The sequence below is a fragment of the Chrysemys picta genome, chromosome 2 (assembly GCF_011386835.1).
Source record: "Chrysemys picta bellii isolate R12L10 chromosome 2, ASM1138683v2, whole genome shotgun sequence".
Lineage (NCBI taxonomy): Eukaryota > Metazoa > Chordata > Testudines > Emydidae > Chrysemys > Chrysemys picta.
In genome coordinates, this window is record NC_088792.1 from 152,454,847 (window position 1) to 152,474,257 (window position 19,411).

Here is a 19,411-nt window from a genome sequence, read left to right on the forward strand (position 1 = left end):
TAGGCAAAAGCAAGGGAGCTCCCCAACCCTATACACCAGACACCTGGACGGCTGGAGCCCCCGTTCACAGTCCTCCAGGAGAAGTAGAGGGCAAATTTGAACCCACCAGGGCTGCTACCTAGGTGAGCAGCTATCTCCTGCATTATACAGGGAGAGACAGGTTTTTGTCAGCCCAATAAGATTGAATTAGTATAACAGCTTCAGCAGGGTGGGAACCCGAGACCGGTACTGTAAGGTAAGTGTCCATGAGCCGATGGAGTGATCGGGCTTGGTTCATAAAGCCTGCCAGAGCATTCTGTGCTTCCACTCGGTTTTCATCCTGTGCTTTCTCCACATCTTCAAATGCTTCCGTGCATGTTTGCGCTTTCTCCAAGATGTCTCTTTTCATCTTGTGGGACAATATCATTGTCCATGGAATCACTAAGTGCCATCCATTTCAATCGATTTATTGACACATTTATACGTTTGTGGACTTTAACGCCATGGTTAGATGGTTCCCTCTTAGAGCATGGCTGATGACTGGAGCACTACAGAGGCTACTTTCCACAAGGATGTCTTCAAATCCACTGTCTTGCATCACATTGCCTCCATCACACATGAAATTCACTGCACAATGCTTGCCTCCCGTCTCGAGGTGGTCATTGTCCAATTCATTTTGATTCCTCCATTTCATCAACCAGGCTTTGCAGGAGATTGCTTCATCATAGATGACACAGGTCTAGTCTTGGCCCAGAGACTGGACCATAGCCGGAAAATATTTCATCATGGTGTACGCTGTATTAAGGTGAGTTGCTGGTGCAGGAATCGTTGAGCAGTAGCCAACATTTATAAAATAGCAGACAGCCGACGTCTCAAATCATAATGACAAATAATGGCCAATATGTTGATGTAATACATGGTAGAAAGAGGCTCCTACTGTCATGTGACTATAGACTTTTGTTTAACTGAAGGCAAAAAAGTACAGGGAAATGCATAAAATCTGTGACTTGGGGCTAAACAGGTCCCAAACACTACTATTTTAGGTACATAGTTGCATTATCAATTATATTTAGAAGATTTCTGCCAATTTTGGTCAAGATTAGCCAATGTTGCTTCCAGTTACGGCCCTTTTTGGGATTTTATGATTTTTCCAGGTTGGATACCAGATAACCTTTAAACATTATGTGATAGGGAAAACTGCACCACTTCCAGCATCTCCATCCATCCTCGTGATGACCACCAGCTCTGTGCCTAATGTGTGACTACAATGACATTTTTCTAGCTGATGGGTTACCCTAACTCATTAATAAGACTCCTTTTTAAATCTGGCTGTAGGCTAAAAGGTAAATACTGGGTGCTTGAGAAGGGGGAGTTGCCTTTTTGTATTTGCCCAAACTCCGTCCTCCTTGCCATGTAAACAAGGTTAATTCCTGCATTTGTCACAAATCCAACCCCTTCAAAGCAACTCCTCAAGCTCTAAGCCTTGTTCTGGACCCAGTTAAGTCCAACAAAGCTGTTCTTGGCTTCTAAAGAAGCCGGCTCTGTGTGATCTACGCAAGGAAGAAGGGAAGCAGCTTCAGTTGTGTACTTAACCCTGATTGGAGCTGGGCTTCCCACAGGACATTTTGCATTAGGGCACCATGGGAAAAGCTGGGCTCCTGGCCTCCGACTTAAGAGGTGGAGGAAAACTATAGCCTGCAGGATCAAATAAGTAGGACCCGGTAGTGGGGCAGCTACCCCACTCCCTGAGAATTTAGGCTGCAGCAGGCCAGTGCACCTGTGCAGATGGGCAGCCAATCAGAGAATGACTTATTGGGAGCCAATCGGGGCCCAGATTGGAGACAGGCAATCAGGGCCAGGTTCAGCCCTATATAAAGGCTGCCCAGGAAGGGAGTAGTCAGTCTGTCCCAGACCTTCATGGGTGAAGGTCTGTCTCCAGAGGTGGGGAGATTAGCACCTAGGACAGCGCAGTGCTGGGCAGGCCTGGGGGAGCAGAAGGGAACTTCATCCCGGTGTCTGCCAGATTGCAGGCCCTGAGGGGAAGGGCCTAGCCTGTGCGAGGGGCCGAAGGGGAAGCGGCCCAAGGACGTAGACAGACAGAGGGAGGGCAGGATGGCTACTACTAGAGGGTCCCTGGGTTGGGACCCAGAGTAGTGGGTGGGCCTGGGTTCCCCCCCCATCCCCCTTGCCTTATACCCGGCTGACGGGAGTGGCTGTCTTGGGCTGCACCAACCCCCTGCCAAGAGGGCTGTGACTTTAGGGGTGTAGTTGCCCACATTGGCCAGGGCACAGAGACAGCTGAGTGACCCCTCCCCCAACCCCCCCGGAAGGGAGCGGGGATGGACTAAGGGGCACTGCTGGAGGGCAGTGGCTCGAAGAGGATGCTGCAAGTTGAGAGTGACACAGGCTCAGACGCCAACCGAGGCGGAGACAATGGCCGGGACACCACCAGGACTGGGCGCTCCACTGGACTGAGCTAATTCCCGGAGTCACCAGCGGGAGGTTCTGTGGTTAGTCCCAACACCGTTATAGACCCTCATCTTGCAACGGGTGTCCTTGAAGAGCAGGGTTGGGGTAACTTTTCAGCTTTAGACCAGACCGGGAGTGAATTACCTTTACCCCACAAGAGGGCACTAACAGACAGGGCTGAAGGGTAACCTAGAGATGTTTTTGCACATCTGTTATAATTAAGGAACAATTAACTTCTCAATTTAAAACAAACTGCCCTGTGAGAACAATGTGCAGTAACAAACTGAAGAGGAAGTTTAAATGTGAGATTTCAGCTAAAGACATTGCATCTTCAAAGCCCTGTACAAAGTATTAAATATTGTTAAGTATTAGCCATATAAATGAATCCTTCCCTTTCCAATTCAATGTGAAACAGCCGTGATAACTAATTATATGCAAGTTATTTCAACTAGGTCCATAGGAAAGTTTTATCTGACATATTTCAGTTTTGTTTTCATTCTAACCACACACACAGCTTTACACTCCTAGACTATATGTCCAAATTTACACTACATCCATTCAACACACATAATGGTCATCATCTGGCAAACAAACTGAACAGACAACACTAAGCAGGGGCTAGTGTATTGTAACACCTGAGGTATGTGAACTTGTGTACCTTAAAAACCCAAATCATAGACTTTAAGGTAAGAAGGGACCATTATGATCCCTTCATAATGGACTAGGGACCATTATGATCCTTGCACAACACAGGAGGTCACCCACCCACTCCTCTATCAAACCCCTGACCTATGTCTGAACTATTGAAGTCCTCAAATCGTGGTTTAAAGACTGCAAGGTGCAGAGAATCCTCCAGCAAGTGACCTGTGCCCAGTGGTGAGCTGGAGCCGGTTCCCACCGGTTTGCAGGAACCGGTTGTTAAATTTAGAAGCCCTTTTAGAACCGGTTGTCCTGGTTCTAAAAATCAGAGGGATAGCCGTGTTAGTCTGAATCTGTAAAAAAGCAACAGAGGGTCCTTCACTTGCATCTGAAGAAGTGAGGTTCTTACCCACGAAAGCTTATGCTCCCAGTACTTCTGTTAGTCTTAAAGGTGCCACAGGACCCTCTGTTGCTTTTTACTGGTTCTAAAAGGGCTTTTACATTAAAAAAAAAAAAAAAAAATCTCTGGCAGCTCCCTGCCCTGCTCCAGGCCCCAGCTCACCTAGGTCCGCCTCCTCCCCTGACATCCCCCTCCCCCCCCCGGCTTCTCCTCCCACTCCCCTGCTTCCCGTGAATCAGCCGATTTGTGGGAAGCAGGACTTCCTGCAGGTGAACTGGGGCGGGGGTGGGGCGTGAGGAGGACTCCAGGCACCGCGTGGCCCAGCCCAGCTCCGGCCCAGCCCTGGCTGTGCAGTGCTGCCTGGCTCTGGCCTGGCTCCAGCCCAGCCCCAACTCTGGCTGCACGGCACTGCCTGACCCCGGGCCCCGGCCCTGGCGCCGGGCTGGGCCCCCGTGGGAGTAAGAGGCTGGTAGGGAACTGGTTCCTAAGATTTTGGCAGTTCATCACTGCCCATGCCCCACGCTGCAGAGGAAGGTGAAAAACCCAAACACACAAATCTAATGTACATTAAAGGGTTTAAGTCTCTCCAGGTTAATACTGGGCCTGACCATACATTCACTGAAGTCCACCGCAAAACTGTTGCTCCCAGTGATCTGTCAAGGTCAGCTTGCTGTACTGTGCAGTCCATCAGGACATGCTGACTTTTATGCACATGCGTTCAGTGAACTAGCCTGTTTGCTGAGCACTTGAAGGGAAAGGGTAAGCAACATACCCAACATACCCTTACCTCAAAAGGTAAGCAACATACAGTGAAAACTGACTCTTGTCTCCAACAGACATTCACCTATGCATCCAGGGCTATCCAGCACAAGGGCTATACCTCACTTACATCCCATTTAATCAGGAGTAAGGGGCTAGAACAGGCACAACTTAAGTGGGACTGAAGTGATTGGGTTGGTCTTCAGTACAAAGTCTGACTCCAATTGATAGGAATATTCCGGTTGGTATGACTCTTCTCCTCCCCCCCCCCCCCCAGTAAACTAACTGATTTATAACACAGCGGTGCAGAATATAGCTGAAGCCTTTACATTGCTGAAGGTTTTGAACAGGAGACTGCAAATCCCATGTTGCATCAAGTTAAAGGCGCGTTGGTACAGTCTGCTGTTTAACAAAACCTCAGTATGTTCAGTGCATGGTGAAAGTCCCCTGAAAAATCAACACACGAACCTGGGAATGCTAAATGCGGTCATTGGGCAGCTGTTTTTTATTGTGTTACTGAAAGAAAATCAGGGGAACCTTACAGAAGGGTCTAATCCTTTACCCCCACATCTAGAAACGGTCTCCAGAGAACAAATAGCTTATCAAGATCCCCCCTTACCCTTTGCTGAGCAAATATTTAAAATCACCCTTGTAAAATTCTTCTCCTCCATTCTCACATCACTTAAAATGGATGCATAAAACATAATTAGTTTTAGCCCCAGTGTACAGGTAGGCAAGTAGATTTTAGTTTACCTTGCCTAGGACATTTCAGAAGGATTTTGAGAGGCTGATATGGATCATTTCCAAAGCTTGCCAATACATGCAGTTGATTTACTGGGAACCGGATCTTCCAGGACTGACTTGCCATTTCTTTAGGCCGCGATAATTACTTGTCACTGAATGGGAAGTGTTTGTGTGTCTCCATCCTGGAATAAGAGACAAATACATCCTAAGTAAATAATTATCACAACCATTCAGAATCTTCCATGTAAAAGCTTTTTAAGAAGCAAACAGTGCAGGTAGCCAGTCACCTCTTCTATATATGTGATAGGAATAGCCAAAACAGGGAATTTTAGTGGAATTCAAACCTTTAATTTAAAATACATTAACCCATGAGTTTAATTAAAAGAAACACAAATAAGCTAAGCCCATCCCTCTCTGGATTTGCCGGTGCATTCTGTTCCGTCAGGCGCCCATCCTGCAACTGGATCTGCTGGTGATACCTTGCACCACCAGAGGCGTTTAAACCCAGAATCTCTCCAACTAAAAGGATGAGCCAATCCTGCTTTTTAGCCCCTGTTGCATTCAAAGACTTAAGGGCCTTGATCCTGCTCCCAATTAAGTCAATAGAAAAACTCCCATTAACTTCCCCAGTGCAATATCAACCTCTAACAACAAAAAGGGGCTCAACTTCATGGGCCGCCAACAGCGTTTGGTTGTGAAATCCCTGCCCTTCCTGCAGCATGGCCGAGCGGACTGGGACACGGGAGATGTGGGTTTTGCTTGGATGACTCTGAAGCAAGTCACTTTGGACTAGATTCACAAAGCTGGGCTGAGAATTCCACTTGTTGGCAGGGCCCCAGGGGAGGTGTGGGTGGTTTAAGACGTTGGGATGCCTAAGCACCTTCATGAATCTGGACCTCTCAGATCTACTGCTGAAAAGTGTTATATAAGGAGCTAGATTTGATTAGAGGGTAGAGGGGACCCAGTAGGGGAAAGGTTGAGAACCCACGCCTTAGCTGGTCAGCATTTTTCACCAAAAATGCTGCCTCCCCAATTAAAAATGGCTTTTTGATCAAAATGAAAATGTAATTTGATTGAAAAATTTCAGCTGTTGAAAACCAGAAGTTTTCTTTTTGGGATCCATTCCCTCTTTTCAGTGGAAACAGGGAAGAGGAAGGGAAATTTTTCCAATGTTCCTATAGTCAAAAAACAGAACTTCTGTAGCAAGGTTTTCAGGGTGGGGTCATTTTGTTTACATTTTCAGAAAGAAAGTCACAGCTTTATATTTTAACCAGCTCTATAGTGGCTTGAAACATCTCTGTGCACCAGCCACTAGAGAGCATCAAATCCACATTCTCCTAGCTTGGGTTATGCATTTACCGACCCCTGCCCTCCACCCAGATGAAATCTCTTCGGGTCCCACGCTGGCCTCTCCGATTTCAGGATCGGGGCCTTATTTGCGAGCCCTGCCATGAGGTAAGATTTGATTGTGTGTATTGGACAAGGGCCAAGCCTACAGTCAGTGCTTAAACAAACAATAGCAATACTCCGCACGTATTACACTGGAACTTCAATGTGCTGCTCAAACCTTTGTGATGTATTCCTTGCCTCTGAATGGGTTCGCATCCGAGAGGAAACAGCTCCCTTTATAATAGGGGAGACCCACACTGGCTTGGGAACAACCCCACCTGAAGCTAACGGGGACAATCCCTGCTGGGTTTGGTCCCTTACCTACTTCACTGTGGGTTAATTAATGTTGGGAAGGTGCTTCGAGAGCCTTAAAGAGTAGATGCTACTGAATATCTACCACCTATCTACCTTGAGCCCTGTGGAGGAAAAGCAAAGGATCGTTATCCCTATTTTGCATTTAGGAAAACTGAGGCAAAGGATGGGAAGTGACTGGTCCCAGGTCACCCAGCAGGCCAGAGGCAAAGCTAGAAATAGAACCCAGGTCTCCTGCATCCCCATCCAGTGCGCTAGCCCCTGGGCCACATGACTGAAAGCACCCACTGCTTCCTAGCCTGCAAGCTTCCCGGTGTAATATTGTTAGCTGGGCTCTGAAGACTTCAGCACAGTTGCACAGGGCTAAGTTTTTTTAGTTAGAAGAGCCTGTTTCAATCACTCACCCCAGCAGGTTCCATTTAATAAATCGCGTGTTGCAGTCTAGTCCTTCCAGCGTCTGGATTTCGGTGTGTGTCAGGTGAAAGTCATATACCTACACAGAAGAAACAGCTTTTGACTCCAAGCCCAGGCTCCCGAGTCTGCCAGGAGACGCAAGTCCACGGCAAAGCATGGAAGACGCGGGCAGATAGTCTGTAAGGCTGGGAAATGCAGCCCCTTGGAGTCTGAGTGGGACCAGGAAGCTGGATACGGGGAATGGCAGGGTGTGGGCATGGGACTTCCCCAGCGCGTGCATGGGAAGTTACTGCGTCTCAAGCTGCTGTGCTGAAATTCACCCCCAGCCTTTGCGTGTGTCTCTCTCTCTGAGGCGAATGGCAGATCTTCTGTTGGGTGCCCGGCCCTGAGCATTTGTTCAGCACAGCTCTACCAGATGGGCATGGCCACCCATTCAACTCCTCAGTGAAAGGACAAAAATCCCACCCCCAGATTTCTGGGCCACAAGCTATTCTCACAGCCAACGCAGGCTGTTTAACAGCCAGACCTTGCTCTGTGTTGTGTGTTCTGCGGGGAGCAAACCCACTTAGGTCTCCAAGCAGAGGGCCTACGAGCGTATCCCCGAACAGAGGGGCTAGCAATACTTAAGGGTCCCTCGAACTAGCTGTTCAAATCCTGCTGGGTACAGCTCGGCTTTGGTACAAGTCCCCAGCCGTCGCTTGTGTGAAGTGTCTCACCCCGCTCTGGTGACAGTAACACCTCAGCCATTTGCAAGGAGTGGAAGAGGGCTCCCGGCTCGCTAGCCATCCCCGTTACCTCTGCGTTCTCCACAATGCGGGCCGGGGTGATGCTTTTCGGGATGGTGGCGATGCCCCTCTGAATGTGGAAGCGGATGAGAACCTGCGGAGAGGGCAGGAGCTGGTGAGCCAGTATATGTGGCTGGCGCGGTGGCCAGGAGGAGCACAGTCAGCGGGAAGAGACCGAGAGACCGGTTTTTCCACACTGCACCCACAACCCCCCCCAGTGTAGCTTAGAGAGGATGTTGCACGTCTATATAGAGAAACGCCACTAAGGCCAGTGCTGTCCCCCCCTCACCTGAGCGCTGGTTTTTCCATGCTTCTGAGCGATCTCCTTCACCGTGGGATTCTCTAGGAGGGGCACAGGGCTGTTCTCCCCCGAAGGGCTAAGGGAAGAGGATATGGAGAGTCCTGAACAAGGGCTGCTGCTCTCGGAGAACAGGCAGCACTTTGCAAACAGAAGGCTGGTGGGGAGTCGCCTTCACAGCACCGCTGGGAGGCAGCAGAGCCTCCTGCTGCTGGCTGGAGAAACAGGGAAGGGAAGGCACTGAGGGAGTCTGTCACTCCCCCTGAGCCAGGGACAGGGTCGACAAATGCCCCTTGGTGCTACTGTGCAAACAACAGCTGCTAATAACAGCCAGGACCCCTCCCTGGCCCCGCTCACTCAGCCTCTCCCCTGCTTTGTCACAATGCGGCAGGGCCGTACCCCAGAACTCATCATGCAGCGGGACCCCTGTTATGTTGGCCAGGCTCTTGATAAAGATAAAAGAATCCAGTAAATGTTCTTGGGCCAAGCAACTCCACCCAAGTCAGTGAAATCAAACCGGAGTGAGAGCAGAATCCAGCCCAGTTAGCCTAGCGAAGATCTCAGCCAGACCTTGGCTGGGTGGGCCAGGGTGACCAGCCATGAAGGAGGAGGACCCAGCTTGTATCTCCGAGCCAGCCCAGGCTACAGAAACACCTCTCAGGCCTCCAGCTCACACTCACTCCATTTGCCAGACAGTCAACACAGAGCCCTGCGATGGCAGTTCAGGGCAGAACTGCCCCTTTGTGCTACAGATGTGTGCTGTGGGCATCTACTGTCCCCAGAAGGTGTTTTCTGAGTCATGGAATCATAGAATATCAGGGTTGGAAGGGACCTCAGGAGGTCATCTAGTCCAACCCCCTGCTCAAAGCAGGACCAATCCCCCAACTAAATCATCCCAGCCAGGGCTTTGTCAAGCCTGACCTTAAAAACCTCTAAGGATGGAGATTCCACCACTTCCCTAGGGAAGTCATTCCAGTGCTTCACCACCCTCCTAATGAAATAGTGTTTCCTAATATCCATCCTAAACTTCCCCCACTGCAATTTGAGACCATTGCTCCTTGTTCTGTCATCTGCCACCACTGAGAACAGCCAAGCTCCATCCTCTTTGGAACCCCCTTCAGGTAGTTGAAAGCAACTATCAACCCCCCTCCCCCCCCCCATTTTTCCTCTTCTGCACACTAAACAATCCCACTCCCCTCAGACACTCCACGTACGTCATGTGCTCCAGCCCCCTAATCATTTATGTTGCTCTCCTCTGGGCTCTTTCCAGTTTTTCCACATCCTTCTTGTAGTGTGGGGCCCAAAACTGGACACACTACTCCAGATGAGGCCTCACCAATGCTGAATAGAGGGGAATGATCATGTCCCTCGATCTGCTGGCAATGCCCCTACTTATACATCCCAAAATGCCGCTAGCCTTCTTGGCAAAAAGGGCACACTGTTGACTCATATCCAGCTTCTTGTCCACTGTAACCCCTACTCCTTTTCTGCTGGACTGCTGCTTAGCCAGTCACCAGCATGGACTGTGGAGCAGCAAGACCCCCACCCCTTCTACCTCCCGCTCGTCTCTGATTAGCTCACTGGACATTCTCCCTTTACAGGTCACTTTTGGAGCACAGTTCCGCTCTGAGAAACCAACATCATTGGCGTCCGTGACTCCAGATCACACATGCATCGTGTTCCTCTAACAGCCGTGCAAACCTCACCCCAGGATCCCAGAGCCACCCTGGCTTCCTTCCGGCGCCCACGCTCACAAGGCAGTTGCTCCTGCTGGAATGCAGGCGGTGGTTCCTCTAGGGATACCCGAGCCAGACTGGAATCCGGCTCCCTAGCAGGGGGGAAAACGCTGATCTCTGAACGTTAACAAGCAGACAGGACTGCCAACAGCACTGCCTGGGTCCTGTGTGTATTCACCTGTAGAGGTCTGGACTCACCCCTGCGGCACCCCCTACTGGTTGCTTCGGGGAATCAGCTCTTCCAGCGTCCTGGAGTGCCCCCTGCAGGCCAGTGATCCGCCTGTCCTCTGGCCCCCCATGTCCCTCCTGGACCCCGGTGCCCTTGTATCTGGGGCACTGCCCCCTGGCAGTACATCCCTCAATACTAGGGTCTCCCCTCCCTGGGGAACCCCCACCCACTATCCCTACCTCACTTCAGAATAAGGCCATTGCCAGTCATCAACTAGCGCCCGTTCCCTGGGGCAGACTGCAGCATAGGCCACTCATCACTGGCAAGGGGGGTTTGGACCTGCTGCCTTGGACTAGCCCTGGGCTGCCCTCTGCAACCCCCAGTACCCCTTGGCCTGGGGGTTTCCAGGCTGGAGTTCCCCAGCTCCTCAGCCTTTCCCCAGCCCTGCTCCACTACAGGTACCCTGTGTCTAGCTCCCTGCAGCCAGGCCCTTCTCTCCCTGAAGGCAGAGAGAGACTCTTGGGCTTCTGGCTCCCAGCCTCTTTCTAGGGCCTGCTGAGGCTGTTTGGGGCATGGCCCCAGCTGCAGCCACTTCCCCCAATCAGCTCAGCCTTCATGCTGTCTGCTCCCTAGGCTCTCTCTCAGGCCCTTCCAGGCAGGAGCAGGTGTCCTGCCTGCTACATCACCCTCCAGCATAGCCCACTGCTTTCGATCTACCCTCCGAGGGTGCACGTTAGGGGTGACTTACCAGGGCAGGGCAGGGCAGCCGAAGGGACTATATGCGATGAGGACAATCCCCTTAGACTTGCAGTACTCCACCAGCTCGGGCTGGGTCAGATAGGGATGCAGCTCCACCTGGTGGAGAAACAATTATTGTATCTCCTGCCCACGTCCCATTGCCTCAAGGTGCTCATGAGTGGGCTCTGAAGTGCCAGGCAGTCCTTCCCTAGGAGGGATGGGTGCAGCTTTCATCGGAAAGCCCAAAGCTGGGGCCTGGTTTGCTGAATATTAGGAGCCCCCATAACCCCAGGGTCAGATGAGCCTCCCTCCTGCCCTGGCCAAGTCTTCTCTTCTCAGCTCAATCCCACATGCCTCTCCCAGCATTCTGGACTGAACATCAGATGCGGCTTCCTTCCTCCACACCCTGGCCTAAGAGAGGGGAAGCAAGGCTCAGGCTACAGCTTTCTGCCAGAACATAGAATCATAGAAGATTAGGGTTGGAAGGGACCTCAGGAGATATCTAGTCCAACCCCCTGCTCAAAGCAGGGCCAATCCCCCACCTAAATCATCCCAGCCAGGGCTTTGTCAAGCCTGGCCTTAAAAACCTCTAAGGAAGGAGATTCCACCACCTCCCTAGGTAACCTATTCCAGTGCTTCACCACCCTCATAGTGGATCAGGACCGATCAATCACCCTTCACAGCATTTCCCATGGCCTCCTTCTGCAGCGTTAGCTATTGGCAGTGACAGCGACCGGCCGCAGGAAGACAGAACCTAATTGATTAGGCCGGTGGTTCTCAGCCTTCTCCACACCACGCCACGCCCCCCATGTTAAGAGGCAGCTTGGCCTAGTTAGGAGCAATTCGGAGCCATGAGATTTGGGCTTTAACTTCCCCCTCTCCATGATTGTTTCCCCTTTGCCCATCTGGTCTATTTGGACCGCTGGCTTTTCAGTGCAGGGACTGTCTCACACTGAGCACAGTGGGGTCCCAAGCTTGGCTGGGCTCTGTGCTTCTGGGATACAAAGAAGCCCTTTTGGGCCACGCCCTCAAAGAGCGAGCACAACCTCTCTGGCTCTGCCCAAGCTGCGAACCCAGGCATTCGAATGCTGCATGAAGCACCTAAAGTCTGCTTAGCACAGTACAGAGGACGCCATAGCGGCAGCTTCCCAGTTACTATTTGCAACTATAAGCAGCCCGATGCAAAGCTAGCATAAGCACTCCCTGGAGTGGAGACACCATTGCTACAGGCAGAGCAGGTGAGAGAGACAAGCTTTCGAGCTGCACAGAGCTGAAGGGGACTCACCTGCCTTGTCTCTCTCATAGCCAGGGACCAGCCTAGACCACCACGGCAAACTACACCGTTACAGGTATAACTCAGACGCTGCCCAATCACAGGCCTTTACCTGGTTGGTGGCAGGTTTGATCCTGCACACGGACAGCAGCCTCTCCAGCTGGGAGACGTTGAAGTTGGAAACCCCCACCGATTTCACCAGGCCTTCGTCCACCAGCTTCTCCATTGCCTGCCAGGAAAACAAAGAGGTGCTGGATGATTTAGTTGGGGAATTGGTCCTTCTTTGAGCAGGGGGTTGGACTAGATGACCTCCTGAGGTCCCTTCCAACCCTGATCTTCTATGATTCTATGCAGCAGGTCATGGGCTGGGCCCGCATAGCTAGGGAAACCCAGAGGGCTGCTGGAATAACAGGCGAGTGACAATGCACTGGCTGGCTTTGCCGGGGTGCAGGAACACTTGCAGCTGCCACCAGCTCCACCCGGAGCTGTGGGTGCTCAGCACCTGTGTCAAAGCCCACCACCTCCTTAGGAACATCGGCCTGTATACCTTTGAGGAGGTGGGCCCATGTGCATGGACCAGGCCCAGCAATTGGTGCTCTCATGTGCCACAGAAGTTCCTACCCCTGTGCTTACCCCCTCCCCCCCCCCCGAGCACTGCCCCGCTGAACCAAAACCAACCAACCCCGAGCGCCGCCCCGCCACCGCAAGATTGGCTGCCCCTTACAAGGTGTCGCCCCAAGCACGTGCTTGGTCGGCTGGTGCCTGGAGCCAGCCCTGATTCTGTCCTCCATGCCCACCCAGGGCAGGTGTGCAGCTCCTGGGATGACTGTGATCAATCGGATTCAAGTGGCAGATCTCCATCTCTCCACGTACTTAGGCTGGGCCTTCAGGCAGTGCTGAGAATGGAGCACCTTAAAACGCAGCCTACACCTCGGGCGCCCACACAGGAGAGCTTTGCCACTGAAGCTGTAGTGCTGTGCCCGAATTCGGCCTTCTGCACACACCCAGAACGACAGAGGTGAAATGGAGCTGACTGGAATCGTAGCTCTAGTTCCCCTTCTGAACAGGTTTAAAAATATTTCTGTCGGCATACGAGCACTGCTTATCTCCTCCCATGACGAATTAGCTCCTTCTCAGAGCCTTTGTATGTTTTAAATGAGGCCATTCCATTATCTCCAGCCAGACGAAAACCCTGCCCTGGCTCGTGGCTCTTAACCTCGCTGGTAATTAACAATTGCTACGGCGGCAGGCGCGTTCAGCCTGTCTCTCTGTCTCTCACAGAGAGACAGCAGAGGCTGCTGATGGGAAATATATGCGAGGAACGCAAGCCAGCCATGAAGATCATTACGACTGGAGAGAGATGGGCAGCCTACGCTGCTCTTTCCTCGCTGCTCACTGTGCGCTATGGGAGAGCCCGTCGAAGCCAATGAGAGTCTTTCCACTGGCTGCAAAGGGCTTTGGATCAGGTCCTGTGTGCTTATGATATCCATCAATGGGGCACGTCACCGAGGCACGCAGGAGGTGGGAAATCAGGGCTTCCCCTGGTAAGGGACCCCTTCAAGGAACCCTAGAGAGACCCCCTCCATCCTAAATACCTCCATGTAGCTCAGGTGCCATATCCCATTGCTACTGCGCCTTTAGCTCACGCAGTAGCAGCTTGGGCTGAGGTGCAGAAGGTCCCAGGTTCTGTTCCTGCTTCTGACCCCCAATGAACATCATTGCACTTGGCCTGATGTACTGCCTCTTACCCTCCAGGTGTCCACGTAGTCCACATCAGACTGCAGAAGCAAGCCGTCCTTCTGAGGCATGAGCTCCCCGTTGATATTCTGCAGGGGAACAGACCAAGAGCCACTTTCTAGGGGGAAGCATCCCATGTGCATCTCTGGAACTGCTGAGAGTCCTGACCCGAATGAGTGGCGAGGCATCAAACACCCCAGCTGGCCCGTCCATCCCCGGGGAACACTCACCACCTCTGTCAGAGTTACTGCAATAGGAAGTGCTAAAGAAAGGCAGGGGCGCTGGATGATGCAGCGTCAGCGAGGTCTGCATGGGGCTTTTCTAGAGAGTGAATATCCCGGCCTGTTTGCTTGACCCCGCTCCTGCTATTGCAGTCACGGCGAGGCAGTCCAGGCTCCTGAGCTCAAAGAAGAACGAGGCTGGGTCACGACTTGGATAGGAGACTCCCCTGCTCTGGTGTTGCTGAGTCAGTGCAGATCCAATTCAGCAGTAAGCGTAATTACCCCAATGGAGTGTAACGCTGGTGTTCTCACAAGGCCCCCTCCTCTTACCAAAATCGCCAAGAGATCCTCATTGATCATGCCTGGTCAGGATGACTCTTCTATGTCCCATCCAGAAGACCCACCTACACCCTGCCCAACACCCGATTACCCTCGATTTCCCCTACAGTTCAACTGGATCCTCTCATTTTCTTCATTTCCCAGCCTAGATTATTTTGCTGCTAAATAGTTGCTGTGTGCCACCCCAGAGGTGGCAGTGTTCCAGCTGCCAGGGAAGCTATCCTTTAACTGTCTCCCATGGGCCTACATGAGCCAAGTTCTCTGTTGGCTTATGCCATCCATCCATGGAAGTCAGACAATGGGGCTGTAATCAGGCGTGGACTCACCCCTGCAGCACCTCCTGCTGGTTGTCTTGGGAATTAGCTCACCCAGCATCCAGAGCGCCCTCTGCAGGCCGGTGATCCGCCTGTCGTTGGCCCCCGTGTCCCTCCCGGACCCCGGTGCCCTTGGCTTGGGTGCTGCCCCTCTGGCAGTACCCCACTCTCTTTCTGGGTCTCCTCACTCCTATCCCAATGTTATCTCATTCGTGGCTACTGCCAGTCACCATCTAGCCCCCGCGCCCTGAGGCAGACTGCAGTCTATCAGCCAATCATCACAGGCAACAAGGGGTTTGGACTGGCTGCCTTTACCCACCCTCAGGTTGCCCCTCTGCAACCCCAATACCTATATGGGCCTAGGACCAGGCCCTGCAGACTGGGGAGTTCCTGGCCTAGGGCTTCCCAGCCCTGCCTCACTCTAGGTCCCAGGTGAGTTCCCTGCAGCCAGGCCTGTCTCTCTCTCCTGTCAGAGGGAGACTTCTCAGCTCTTGCTATCCTGGCCTTCTTATAAGGCTGAGTGGCTCAGTTTGGGGCGTGGCCCCAGCTGCAGCCACTTCCCCAATCAGCTGGGGTTTTGCTCCTTTACAGCCCCAGCCCTCTGCAGGGCTTTTCCAACCCCTTCAGGGCTGGAGCGGGTGTTCATCCCGCTACAGGGGCCCAGTTATTCCATGTTTCTAAAGCCCTTGTAGCTACTTGGATGGAAGGTGCAACAGAACCTTTATCTTATCACCATAATATCTGAGCACCTCACACCCCTGTGAGGCAGGACAGTAATGTTAGTTCCATGTGACATAGAGAGAACTGAGGCCCAGGGTCTATCAAGTGACTTGCCCAAGGTCGTGTTGTAAGTCTGTGGTTAAACTGGGAGTTGAACCTAGTAATCCTGAGTCCCAGCTTCGCGTTTTAGCCACTCGAGCATGCTTCCTAGAAGTGCAAAAGGAAACCAGACAACACACTCAGGGGCTGTCGACCTGCCACGGAGGGACAACCCAGCCTTCCTTGTTTTGCCTCTTGACAATTACAAACGGAAACCCAGTTCTGTCCTGCACTGACTCGTCGCCATGTAAACTGCTGTGTGGCTAGGGGGAAGAAAGGGAAATAAATGCCATCAGCTCAGAGAGAATCCACCTTACCGGAAAGCCCATTGGAGAGTGCATGAGATAGAGATCCAGGTAATCCAGCTTCAGCATCGTCAGGCTTTTCAGGAAAGCTGGCCTCACATCCTGTGGGGCATGGAAGCTGTTCCACAGCTGCCCAGAGAAGATAGTTGCATTATTAGTTGTATTCCAGGAGCACCTAACCAAAATGAGGGCCCCTTATGCTGGGCGCTATACGCACATGTAGAGAGAGGCAGTCCCTGCTCTGCAGAGCTCAGTCTAAATAGAAGAGACAGACCCAGGGTGGGAGGAGAAACGTGGAGGGGACGTGAATTACTCCAGGTCACACAGCGGGTCAGTGGCAAAGCTAGGGATAGAGCCCAGGTTTCTAGACTCCCAATCCACCATCTGTTCTACGGGACCAGGCTGCCTCTGTGATATGGGAGCATGGTCAGACAAAGAGTAGGAGAACGGGAGTATAATGAGCTGTATCGATGGGGAACCGAGGCACAGAGAGAGGGAGGGTGTGACAGAGTCAGGAACCGAAGCCAGATCTCCTGAATCCCAGTCCAGTGGCTTCACCGCAGCACAATCCTTCCTCTCCAAGAGCAAAACCGACATCCCTTTCCCCAGCATTTTACTCTATACAAATTATGTGTTCCTACCGGGCCTTAGAGCAACAAGTCAAATGTTGCTCTTCATTCCATATCCCTGCTCCTATTGGTCTGCTCTTCTCAGCAAGAAACCAGGAGGAGGAGCCAGCACCATGTGACCAATCAGCTCTCAGGTACACCCAGTTTGGGAATCTCTTCTATTTAGCATTCCATTGACGCTTATTGTTGTAGGAACCTACCATGGGCCTTTGTTACTTGCATCATAAACAGAGTCTGAGATAATATCATAACTATAGCTTAGTTTTGAGAAAAGACGACTGAGGGGGGGACCTGATACCAGTCTTGAAATATGTGAAGGGCGGTTATAAAAAATGTGATCAATTGTTCTCCATGTTCATTGGAGGTAGGACAAAAAGTAATGGGTTAAACCATCAGCAAAGGTGATTTAGGTTAGAAATTAGGAAAATCTTTCTAACTCTAAGGGTAGGTCTATACTTACCTCCAGGTCCGGCGGTAAGCAATGGATCTTCTGGGATCGATTTATCGCGTCTTGTCTAGATGCGATAAATTGATTCCGGATCGATCCCGGAAGTGCTCGCCGTCGACGCCGGTACTCCTGCTCCGCGAGAGGAGTACGCGGAGTCGAAGGGGGAGCCTGCCTGCCACGTCTGGACCTGCGGTAAGTTCGAACTAAGGTACTTCGACTTCAGCTACGTTATTCACGTAGCTGAAGTTGCGTATCTTAGTTCAAAGTGGGGGGTTAGTATGGACCAGGCCTCAGGGTAGTTAAGCCCTGGAACAGGTTTCCAAGGGAAGTTGTGGAATCCCCTTGCTGGAGGTTTTTAAGACCAGGTTGGACAAAACCTGTCAGGGATAGTCAAGGTTTACCTGGTCCTGCTTCAGTGCAAGGGACTGGACTTGATGACTTCTTAGGGTCCCTTCCAGCCTGACATTTCTGTGATTCTATAGTAGCTATGGGTGTGCTCCACAAAAGTGAGATGTTTGTATATATGTAGCTAGCACTAATTCTATTAACTATTGAATGGCATATAAGAACATGGAGCACTACTGGGCAAAAAACGGAATTTGAATCCTTGGAAAATTCCATCAAATTGAAATTTCTAGTAGGGTGAAAATTCTGAAAAGTTTTTATTTGGAAACATTGAAACTTTTCATTTTACTAAGGTCAACATAATACAGTCTGGAACAACACAAAAATATGCAAGTGGAAGTTAAATGAAATGAGACAGTCGAAACAATGTGTTTTGACATTTTTCCATCACAATTTCACCAAAATTGCGATGTTTCTGCAAAATGGTTTAGATTTTGACAAAATTGCATTTTCCAATGGAAACCGGTCCCATTGTCCATTTTTGATCATCTCTAGTAAGTTAGAAAGTTTAATAAAGTTGTTGTTCTGCACTGGGAGTGGCCGCTCTTTGATAATTGCATTTCAATCCACAAGACATACAGTACAGCCAACATCAAGCCTTCATGAGTCAGGTCCCCCAGAATCCATGAGATTGGCTTAAAAAGCCATAGGGTCTTATTTGCCTTCTGGCCTTTCGTGGGTCTCATTTTGCAGCTTCTGTGAATAACCGAGGGGATTAGGAAATCATTTTTTATTTAGCGGAGGCTGAAATTTTCACCGTATCATGAGTCCAGGCGCAGAGGCCATGAGAAAAAAAAACAACCACCCAGTATCCCAAGTCTTGGGGTAACTTAGAAAGAATTGGCAATCCTGGGCTTCTGTTTGGAAGGAAAACGGGGCTCACCTTGCTCACCACATAAAGCTCGTCTCTCTTCAGCCTCCCTTCCCCCAGCTTCTTCTGAAGGGCTGCTCCGATCTCGGCCTCGTTCTGGTAAAAATAAGCACAGTCGACGTGCCGATATCCAGCATTTAAAGCTACCTCCATGGCTTCCTGAACGGCCCCCGGGGGAGACTGCAAAGAAAGCAATAGATGCATCACTGCTTGCTATGTAATCTTCCCCAGAGCCACACTCCTGGGGCTAACGAGCTACACTGATTTACACCAGCTCAATAGCTTGGGATCTGTCAAGCCAAACCCAGGGCCAGGCCTTGTCCACACTTGGGTAGGAGGTACCCCCACGGAACGGCTAGGTGCTGCAAACTCCACACGTGGTGCTCGTACTTCCAAGTCAGTGTTCAACCAAGGCCCCAGCATGGCACTAGGGGGCGCTGTGGTGCCCACGATGCCACCTTTCAGCTACGGTGCATAGTGGCACTCCTGCCCACATTCGGTTGTTAAAAGGGTCCCACGGCACTCCGGGCAAGAGAGTTTCAGCTGCAACTTTGCAGAGCCAAGCCTCATGGAATATTTTGTTGCCTTGGAGACTAAAAGGGCTTTGCATAGACGGGGATAACAAGGTCGTCCTTTGCTTCACTGGTCCCTGGGGGCTCATACGCCAAACTACCAACATCCATAGGCTCATAGGCACTTCAAACATTAGTTTTGATGTGCTCTTGCCCTTTATGGGTTTGCAGTAAGCATTCACGCACATCTAATAGGCTAAGAGTCTTTGCCTCTCTCTTTGCTACCAGCCCCAGCAGAGTCTTCGGGAATTACCATGTTCTCTCTTGATCAAAAAGGCTGATCCTATGTCCGTTGAATTCAATGGGTCTCTTTCCACTAATTTCACAGGCTGTTTACAAGGTTGAGTTAATGCTCAGGCAGATTCATCTGCTCTGACACCCAGCCGCACCCTGGCTGTGTGGGGAACAGAGCTGCTGAGAGCCCTCTCTGTACCAAGCCTGCTTTAATTAAAGCATTTACCCAAGAGTGGAGGCCGGCATGCCTCTGCCTGCAAAGAACATAGAGACAAAGAGCAAACGCAGTGTCCGACCCAACCCGATTAACCAGCACTTATACATGGTTGTTCCTGCCTTGGAACAAAGAGAAAGCAGGTGGGGAGAAGTGTAGACCCAGCAGGAGTTATGTCAAGAGGCAGGATCCCTGGGGT

The 19,411-nt window shown here is 51.2% G+C and overlaps 1 protein-coding gene across 2 annotated transcripts; it reads right to left on the reverse strand.

The window, feature by feature from the left end:
* Positions 1-4,719: 4,719 nt before the first annotated feature.
* LOC101947459 (aldose reductase-related protein 2-like) lies at positions 4,720-18,411 on the reverse strand. Of its 2 annotated transcripts, XM_042840254.2 has the most exons (9): positions 18,205-18,411; positions 15,852-15,968; positions 13,853-13,930; positions 12,217-12,333; positions 10,842-10,948; positions 8,180-8,267; positions 7,901-7,984; positions 7,096-7,184; positions 4,720-5,172 (listed from the first exon to the last, which is right to left on the reverse strand). In XM_042840254.2, exons 1-9 carry the CDS (start codon positions 18,394-18,396, stop codon positions 5,133-5,135), a joined length of 912 nt encoding a protein of 303 aa, XP_042696188.2. In that variant the 5' UTR covers positions 18,397-18,411; the 3' UTR covers positions 4,720-5,132. The 2 variants fall into 2 exon arrangements, with proteins under 2 accessions (XP_042696188.2, XP_065440490.1); XM_065584418.1 differs by lacking the exon at positions 7,096-7,184.
* Between the last annotated feature and the right edge of the window lie 1,000 nt (positions 18,412-19,411).